This window comes from Bos grunniens, chromosome 18, assembly GCF_055505025.1.
Source record: "Bos grunniens cultivar Pamir isolate PY7600 chromosome 18, Bosgru_T2T1.0, whole genome shotgun sequence".
In the NCBI taxonomy this organism is placed as follows: domain Eukaryota; kingdom Metazoa; phylum Chordata; class Mammalia; order Artiodactyla; family Bovidae; genus Bos; species Bos grunniens.
In genome coordinates this window covers 25759700-25769312 of record NC_141182.1, presented here as the reverse complement: position 1 = coordinate 25769312, position 9613 = coordinate 25759700, and the positions used below count along the sequence as shown (strand labels likewise).

General features: G+C 55.1%; 1 protein-coding gene across 5 annotated transcripts in view; it reads right to left on the bottom strand.

Moving 5' to 3' along the window:
* Nucleotides 1–1227: 1227 nt before the first annotated feature.
* ADGRG1 (adhesion G protein-coupled receptor G1) overlaps nt 1228–9613 on the bottom strand; it is a 46204-nt gene continuing 37818 nt past the window's right edge. For all 5 annotated transcript variants that reach the window (XM_086350827.1, XM_086350828.1, XM_086350829.1 and 2 more), the window contains 4 exons: nt 7494–7762; nt 6077–6185; nt 4262–4530; nt 1228–2670 (listed from right to left, as the gene is read on the bottom strand). In XM_086350827.1, coding sequence (XP_086206953.1) covers nt 2540–2670; nt 4262–4530; nt 6077–6185; nt 7494–7762 — 778 coding nt within the window. In that variant the 3' untranslated portion in view covers nt 1228–2539. The remainder of the gene's footprint in view (nt 2671–4261; nt 4531–6076; nt 6186–7493; nt 7763–9613) is intronic.

The window sequence follows — 9613 nt, the reverse complement described above, 5'->3', positions numbered from 1 at the left end:
CCTCTGCCTTCAGGGGCTGGAGCACAAGAGGAGCCCACCACTTGGAGAAAGGCAGAGGCAGGGACCGATGGAAGTGGGTCTGGGCAGGTCCCCAAAGATCCCACATTCAAGCCTGTGACATCACTCCCGGCCCATCCCTGGCTGCCAGGGTGCTTCACCCCGCTTCCTGTCCATCTCTGGAGACCGTGACACTTTTCCCAGCCCATGTTCCTCCTGGAGCAGCCAGGACAGGAGGGAGGAGACTGCGGGGACGGAAAGCTCAGATGCGGGCCAGGGCTGGAGCTACACTGGACCTTTAGACACAAAGAGCCGTGATCAAACAAGGCTGCTTCCGTAAACTGAAGGGGGATGAGAAGCTATTTGACCTGCCTCACCTGTGTCACGGGACAGAGAGGGGAGACTTGACGGGACAAGGTAGAAGGCAGTGATGGGAGAGAGGTCCAATCAGTTTATTCCTGCAGCCCACCCACTGCACACTGGTCAGTAAACTGGTTACATACGTCCTGTGACCAGCCAAGGGTTGAATTCAGCCCTCAAATGTGATTTCTTTGACCGGCGAATATTTTGGATTAGCTAAGGTTTTTTTTTCATATTTATTATTTTTATTTAATTATGTGGCTGCACCAAGTCTTAGTTGCTGCACACAGGTTTTGATCTTTGATCAACGATCTTTGATCGTTGTGGCAAGTGGCATCTTCAGTAGCAGCATGCGGGATTTTTTTAGTTGAGGCACGTAGGGTCTAGTTCCCTGACCAGGGATCAAACCCAGGGGTCCTGCACTGGGAGAGCGGAGCCTTAGCCACTGGACCCCCAGGGAAGTCCCTAGTCAAGTTTCTTAAATCAGGGGATTTTACACCAGCACAATCTGGATTTCTCCTCAAAAAAGGCAAGTGTGGTTTGGCTACACGGGCCCTCATTCCTGCAAGGTGGTGATTGGCTCGAGCTGAGTAGCAGCTGCACCCTCAGCGTGAGGCTCGTAGCCTTCCACTGACCCCACCGCTTGCCACTGCCTCCCCAGTCGCCATTTCTCCCACTGCTGACACCCAGTCACCATTTCTCCTCCCCGTTGCCCTGATAACACTTCCAGTAGGTTTCTCTTATACATGGCCGTCTTCTCTTGCTCATGTTTCTCCATTGTCCCCCCCCGCCCCACCCCCACAGTGACCCTTACGAGAAGCACAGAACAAAGTTCAGGAGGAAACGCCCCCAAATGTTTGCATTTGTTGGTTAGGTGACAACAACTGACTTTTATTTTCTTCTGTGCACTCTTCTACAGCTTCCAAATTCTCTACGATGAACACATACTTCTTTTTAATATCAAAAGACAAATGGACTGGTAATTACAAAGGAAATCCTCCCCATTTTTGAGTCTGAGAGCCAGGTCAAATGTTGCTGTCCTGCAGGAAGTCTTCCTGGAATCCCAGCTAGGAGTGATGGCTCCCCCAACCCTGTGCCTGCAGCTCTAAGAGTTCTTGTGTTTGTGCATGGTTCCCACACTAGACTGAGAACTCACAGAGGGGAACGACCATTTGTTCCAACAGAATTAACTGTGACTGGCTGCGGTGTGATCAAAACTGCCTGCAGGGGGCGCTAAGGGGCACGTCAGGTTCTACCAGCATCATCAGGTGAGGCGTGTCTCAGTCTTTGGAGGGCTGGGGTGGAAACGATTTTGGACTGCAATGTCCCATAGTTTGTGAGGCAAGAGGGCTTCGGGAGAAGCTGTGGGCCCCTGTGAGGTGTGGGCTCGGCAGTGGTGAGCAAGGGTGATGCAGCGTTGGAGAGGCCCAGATGGAAAGATGGACCTAGCCCAGCCCAGAAATGTTTCTACTAAGCCTGAGTCAGGGGCAGGCAAAGGCCCACACAGTAAATAAAGGTTTACAGCAGGCACCAGGCGGCTCTTGGGAACCACTGCCCAAAGTCCAGGGTTGGAATCAGGGACCCTGGGGCTGTGAGTGGAAGGCTAGAGAGGTCCTAGAAGAGGAAGGGAGGAGCAGGAAGGGGAAGGCTGGGGAGGCTGACAAAGGGGGAGGGCCCTGGGCTCAGAGGTAGGGAAGCTGTGCTCCTCCAGGGGTCTGGCTCAAAGCTCTGCCTCGACCCATTTTCCCTGCATGCCATCCTTAGGTTAAAATGAATGGGGCTACAGAGTACCCTCGTGGTGATCACCAGAGACAGAGCAGCCATGGCACATTTCTGTCCTGGGCGAGAGCACAGGACCAAGGGTACCGCCAGCCTCCAAGGTTTAAGTCCTGCAGACTCCCAACCCCCAGGTCCAAGGGCCGGTCCAGTGGTGGTGCATTAAGACCAGCCTTCAGTCCCACTCCTGGGTCCCCTGAGATGGACCCAAGAGGCAAGTAGTCAGAAGACCCAGCCTGGGAATTCCTGGCTGCCATGGCAACAGCCCCATCCCTCCAAGGTCCTTGGGCCTTCTCAAGTCTTCAGCTGGCCCACCCAGGGTTGGGCCTGGCTGCAGGGGCTGCAGGTAGCAGTGAAGAGAGACAGGTGACTCTGCTTCTTCACACCGGCGGGGGGCGCTGGCGGCCTAGATGCGGCTGGACGAGGTGCTGCCCGAGCTGATGGGGAGCCTGGCACTGTCCGAGTTGCTCTTCAGAGGGGAGGGCCCACCCTGGGCCTGCAGGCGCATGGACCAGTACCAGAGGAAGATGAGGAAGCCTGTGGGCAGCAAGGGGGTACAGGGCTCAGAGGCTGGGAGCAGCCCCCCCGACACCACTCCCGTCCACTTTGACCCATGTCTGCCCACACCACAGGCTCCCCACAACGACTCGATCCCAGGAGTACCGACTCTGCGCCAGGCACTGGGCAACGTTCTGTGCATCATGTCACTTTAGTCTCTCCAGCTCCCTTGAGACCATGCCTCGTTATTACCATTCTGTTTCACAAACAGGGAGACTGAGGCCCAGGGAGATAAGGGGCTTGGCTGAGCCAGGGGTCCAGCAGCAGTGGGCGGGCTCTGGAGCCACCTGCTTAAGTACCAGGTGATAGTATTTCTCCCCAAATAATACTACTGTGATTTAGCAATAGCTCAGTAAATGCGTGAATTGATCGGCATCCTTACAGAGTTCCCTTCACTTCACAGATGGGAAAACAAAGGCTCACCTCCGTCACACCCCACTCCATTGCATGGGGACTCCATGGAGACCTTGCTTTCCCTGTTTTCCTGCCCAAGCTGTCCTCCCTACCCAACATGGTGAAAAACAAAGGTGTGTGTGTGTGTAGTGTGTGTGTGTGTGTGATGTTGGGGGGGTGGGGGCAGAGGGGTGCAGGCAGAGCAGGAACAGACCCTCATGGCATCAAGCCAGGCCCCCAGGATCCAGCCCCTCTGCTCCTCCCCTCTCACCTCCTCCCCGTCTCCCCCCAAGCTCACTACCCCTTACGCAGCTCCTCCTTAGGGTTCCTCCAACACACACCCTACTTCTGGCCTCAGGACCTTTGCTCACGCTTCTCCCTCTGCCTGGAGCGTTCTAGCCCTAGAGCAGGTCTCCTCAGCCTCTAAGGTGCGCCTGGGCATCTGTAACAAGGAGCACTCTGACTCAGCAGGCCTGGGGCGGGCCAGAGGCGGCGTCTGCAATAAGCTCCTGATGCTGCTGATGCTGCTGGTCTGAGAAACACCCTTGGAGTAATGGGACCCTTGATCTCTCTGTGGGTGGAGAGATCCACCTTTGTTTTTCACCGTGCTGGGTAGGAGGAGGACTTGGGCAGGAAAACAGGGAAGGCGAGGCCTCCATGGCGTCCCCGTGCAACAGGGGTGGGGTGTGAGGGAGGGGAAGTGAAGGGCGCGCTGGATCCATGGCTGGATCCTTCTGTTGTCTCTGGATGTCTCCTAAACAGAGGGGCCTCCCCCTCCAAGTGTCCCCTAGCAGGCTCAGACTGTCTATCACCTTGCCCACTATTACTTCCTTCCTCTCCCAGATGCCCTCTGATGCCTATGGCCCTTGGTCTTCAGGGCCACACTTGGTCTTCCCCACTAGAGATGAGCTCTGTGGAGCAAGGCTCTTGCCCGGCTAGTTCACAACTGGAGCACCAGGACTTAACATCGAGTCTACACAGAGTAGGTACTCATCAGTACCTACTGTACAAACAGAGACTTGTCAACTGTGGCCCAGAGGCCCCCACTTTACAAACGGGAAGGTTAAGGCCCAGAGAAGGGGAGGCTTCAGGTCATCTGGGTCATCTCATCCGTGACCTGTTCTCTATGTCTGGGCACCCTTCCTGGGCCAGGGTCTAGGGTCTTCTCCACACCTACCTTGGAAGGAGGTGATGATGCTGAAGAAGTAGAGGATGACAAGCTGGAAGGTGCCAGAAGCAAAGGAGAAGAAGACCAAGGCCCAGGGCAGGCCGAGGACCAGACTGAGGCCCAGCAGGGTCAGCACGTGGGGCCACTTCTGGGCGTGTGGACGCAGCCGCAGGATCTGCACCACCATGGTGCCCAGCATGGCCGTGTTGAACAGAAACACCAGGCTGAAGAGGCCCAGGTTGGTGACATGGCTGACCAAGGAGTCCTGGATCCAGCACCTGTGGGCAAGTGTACAAAGGCTCAGGGCAAGGCCGGGCTCACAGGGTGCCTCCTGGGCCGTGGGCGAGCACCGTGGTGAGCCCCAGTTACAGGGCAGTTACTTTAGACACCACTGATTCAAGGGCCAAAAAGTCACTCTTCTTTCAACTATCCTATATTCCTTCTCTACAGCCAAGAGAAAGGCTTAGTTTGGTGCTAATATGTTTTTAACACTTTTAACACTTGCTAAAAGCAGAGACATTACTTTGCCAACAAAGGTCCGGCTAGTCAAGGCTATGGTTTTTCCTGTGGTCATGTATGGATGTGAGAGTTGGACTGTGAAGAAAGCTGAGCACTGAAGAATTGATGCTTTTGAACTGCAGTGTTGGAGAAGACTCTTGAGAGTCCCTTGGACTGCAAGGAGATCCAACCAGTCCATTCTGAAGGAGATCAGCCCTGGGATTTCTTTGGAAGGAATGATGCTAAAGCTGAAACTCCAGTACTTTGGCCACCTCATGTGAAGAGTTGATTCATTGGAAAAGACTCTGATGCTGGGAGGGATTGGGGGCAGGAGGAGAAGGGAACGACAGAGGATGAGATGGCTGGATGGCATCACTGACTCGATGGACGTGAGTCTGAGTGACCTCCGGGAGTTGGTGATGGACAGGGAGGCCTGGCGTGCTGCGATTCATGGGGTTGCAAAGAGTCGGACACGACTGAGCGACTGAACTGAACTGAACTGAACACTTGCTAGTCTCCCTTTTCAAACAGAGCCAGACTTAGGCTCACCGCTTTCATCAAGAATTTAGTAGCAGGGTTTTCTTGTTCCTTTCATGACTTTTCACTGTTTATGACAAGTAATGCTTATTTCCCATTTATGTGTACTATGACTTAAAAAAATACATTTAACAAGCCAGAAGATTTAAAGGAAAACATTAAACAGTAATAATACGGATGATACAAGGTAAGGCAAAAATCACAAGATTATGATGCAAAAAAACTGAAATTTTTAAAACACTGAAGGAATGGAAAGGATTCCTTCCTAGCCTAGGGCTCAGGAGCTCTGGATTCTACTCTAGGCTCAGAGGGACTCACAGGCCAGGGCACGCCAGCCTGGATGAATTAGCTGAATGTAGGACTGGATTTCAGCCCCGTTCATCTCCTGGCTGGGTACCTTTGAGCAGGGTGATGTGGATCCCTGCCTTCTCTGGGTCTCAGTCTTTCCATCTTTCCATGGGGAGGGAGATAGAAGTGTGCAGCAAAGGAACATGCTAGAGGTTCATCTGCTCCAGCTCAGACTCCCCCACACACAAGTGGGGAAACTGAGGCCCAGAGGGGGGCCAGGACCTGCGCAAGGTTCTCTGGCAAGTGAGTGGCAGATCCAGGCCTGTTCTCACCCTCCCGGAGAGAAGCATCACTCTCAGCCCAGGGCTCCAGCCAGGCCAGGCCGGTACCCCCAGCACCCATCACCCAAGAGTCTCCTGGTCAGTGTGACCTGGGCCCAGGCTGCTCTGACTTCTGCGCCATGAGGACCACACTCCTGCCCCCACTGCACAAGCCACTCACATGGAAGGGTAGATGACGCTCTCGGGGGTCTTGTGCACGGCAAGGATGATGCGACCATAGTTGTTCACGTCCACAAGTGCCACCAGCATCACCAGGGAAGCGGGGAAGCCTGTGGACAGCAAAGCAGGGAGCTCCGTGTCCCACCTTCCCAGGTCTGCCCTCCCCTTCCCTCTGGTAAGCCCTCTTCCTCTCACGTTCCCTCCGAGACCTGAGCTCCCAGAGCCCAGCCAGCTCCACTTGGGGCAAGTCCTCCAAGCTTGGACATTCCCTTCTCTATTCCAGTTCTGCTTTCCCAAGTCATGTCCTACTCTTGCGACCCCATGGACTGTAGCCTGCCGGGCTCCACTGTCCATGGGATTTCCCAGGCAAGAATACTGGAGTGGGTTGCCATTTCCTTCTCCAGGGGATCTTCCTGACCCAGAGATTGAACCTGGGTCTTCTGCATTGCAGGCAGACTTTTTACCAACTGAGCTATGAAGGAAGCTCCTGGTTTCCCAAAGGGGGACCTATCTCCCCTAACCCAACCCCTGCCCCCTCGCCATCCTGAAAGGCCCTAAGGGAAAGGGCCAGCAGGTCCCTGCTGGGGGGCTGGATGTCACAGGAGAAATGAGAGAAGCAGACATTGGTGGAGTGGAGGACAGTTCAATGGGGGACATCTAGAGTTATGTTCCAATGGAATGTCTGTTCTGGGCTTTGACTCTGTCCATTAGGTGGAGCCTGAGAGCTCCCTGGAAGGGGTTGCCCACCATTAAACACCTGGATTTTGACAAACAGCCAACTCTGAAGGAATTTCATATAAATCAATGATAAGAACCAAGAAGGAATCAAATGAAAAATATGGGAGGAGCAGCAAGTTGGGATCAGGGACATGTGGAGGTTGATGGGCCTGTGCAGTGATCAAAAGGACTTGTGGTATGTGCCCCTAGGCCTCGGGTCTGACAAAAGAGAGATCAGGCCATAGGTGAATTGGGTTGCTATTGGCTAAGAACAAATGCCAGAGCCATTGGGAACCTCATTATCTGAGGTTCATCGGGATGCACAGTCTGGGCCACCACCAGCCTAGGCGCATTATGTGAGGACTGGTTTACAGTCCCACTCATCCACGACTGGGTGCCTTTGAGCAGTGCCCAACCTGCACATCCGCACATGGCAGCTCTGTCTGCAAACCCCACTTGTAAAACAGATGAAGAGAATATGTAAGCATTTACTGGAGACAGGGCTCATCGCCTCATCCTACTAAAGAGGACCTTGATCCAGCCAAGGTAAAGAACCCCTGAGGATGGCTGAGTGAAGGAAGCAGTGAGGGAATAATCAGAAGGGTAGGTGGAGAAGTGGAATGAAGTGCCCACCTGTTGTCAAAAGCCAAGAGGAGGAGGCCAATCTGGGGGGAACCCACAAACCCCCTCCACTAACTTACCCCAGCCCACAATGCTCAGCTTGAGCAGGTAGCCTGGGACATAGGTGCCGAAGACCTCGACCACAAGTCGGTAGAGGTTGTAGCCCTCGAGGCCCATCCAGGAGAGGCAGGCGAGCAGAGAGAAGTGCAGGAAGATGGCGCTGGCACGGCAGGCAGCCTCGGAGCCTGACAAGGCCACCGGCTCACTGAGCAGGAAGCTCACGTCCAGCAGGAAGACGGCCACCAGCAGATTCATGTGCACCTTGATGGTGTAATCCCTAGACTTCCTCCTGCACAGGTGGGTGGCGGTCAGTGTGGGAAGGCAGGGAGGTGGGAGGTGGGAGGTGGGAGGTGGGATGTGGGAGGTGGGAGGTGGGAGGTGGGAGGTGGGAGGTGGGAGGTGGGAGGGCCCACCCCAGAGGGCCCACCCCCACCCACCCACCCCTCCTCCTCCAGGCAGCCTTCCTCCTCCAGGCAGCCTTCCCAGACTACACACACACACACACACACACACACACACACACACACACACGCTTCCTGTCCTACTCTTGTGGCTGCAGCTAGGCTCTTGCCTACCTGTCCCTCGGCACCTACCCTGTATCCAGCACCCACAGGCTCGGGCACTGTATGTGCATTTAACAGCAGCCTCAGCTAGGCATAGATGCTCCGATTACACAGACACGACCATCAACCAGATACTCCCAAAGTCAGAAGGGAAAGACTGGAATTTTTGCTGTTTTGGAGAATCCACGCCACCCACGTTCCATGTCTGTCTGTACAACTGTACCTCTGTGAGCACAGGCTGTGTGTGCCTGTGCCCTTAAGTCTGCAAGTCTGTGTGTGCCTGCCCTGCCCCCATCCTGAGATACTACGTGGTCCAGGGCACCATCAGCCTTTCTGCCCCCAATGTGCCCTGCCTGGCACCATCCACTGCCTGTCCCAGAGGGCGCAGAAGAACACCTGCCATCCTGGACTTCCACGCCTGCTGTGCCCCTGACTCAGGCACCACAACTGGCTGGCCCCGCCCCTCACCCTCAGTTTACTCCTCTGTGAAGTGGGAAGACTGGCCCCCCAAGCGCGTGGTGATGGTTACACCGATATAAAGCACCCAGCACAGATAAGATCTCAGTCCCGAAGCGTTCCCGTCCCTGTGTGCTGGGGCACTTTTGTGTCCTGGGTAAGTGCTGGGGGGCTTGTGCCCCCACTCCTGGCCCTCCACTAAGCCTGCCAGCCGTCTCTCTTCATCACCGACTCCAGCCCACCACGTGTGCATCTGTGACCGTGCCTGCACACGGCTGCACCCTCCCCTCCTCCCCACGAGGACAGTGAGCACACTCCAAGTGTCACTCCAGATCTAAGGCTGTCTCCCCTCTACCGCAATGGCTCCAGGCCCCAGTTGCAGGTGGACTTCAGTTTAGGCGAAGCCCAGCTCTGACAATCCAGACCCCACACACAAGCCCATCTGAGGGTGGGGGAGGCGTTCTTCACTCTGCCAAAGGTGACCTCTTCTCTCCTCAGGCATCCAGACGACTAGGGTGACAGGTTCCTCCATGGAACCAGGAGCTGCTGCTGCTGCTAAGTCACTTCAGTCGTGTCGGACTCTGTGTGACCCCAGAGATGGCAGCCCACCAGGCTTCCCGGTCCCTGGGATTCTCCAGGCAAGAATACTGGAGTGGGTTGCCATTTCCTTCTCCAATGCATGAAAGTGAAAAGTGAAAGTGAAGTCGCTCAGTCGTGTTTGAGTCCTAGCGACCCCATGGACTGCAGCCTACCAGGCTCCTCCATCCATGGGATTTTCCAGGCAAGAGTACTGGAGTGGGGTGCCATTGCCTTCTCCATGGAGCCAGGAGGCCGGGCCTCAAAACAAACACCAGGGAATGGGGGTGGGGAGAACCCTGGAGGCTCTGCCTTTCCACAGAGGCCATGGCCAGACAGCTCAGTAACTGGGGCCTTGCAGGCCTGGAGCTTGAGGGCTTCGGTTCAAGGCTGCTTCTGCCACTTCCGTGCTGTGTGATCTCGGTCAGGTCACTTACCCTCTCTGAGCACTCTTTCATAGGACCCTTGTGAGGATGAACCTCGTTCATCTAAAGCACTCAGAACAGGGTGTGCCCATGGCTGATTCAAATCAATGTATGGCAAAA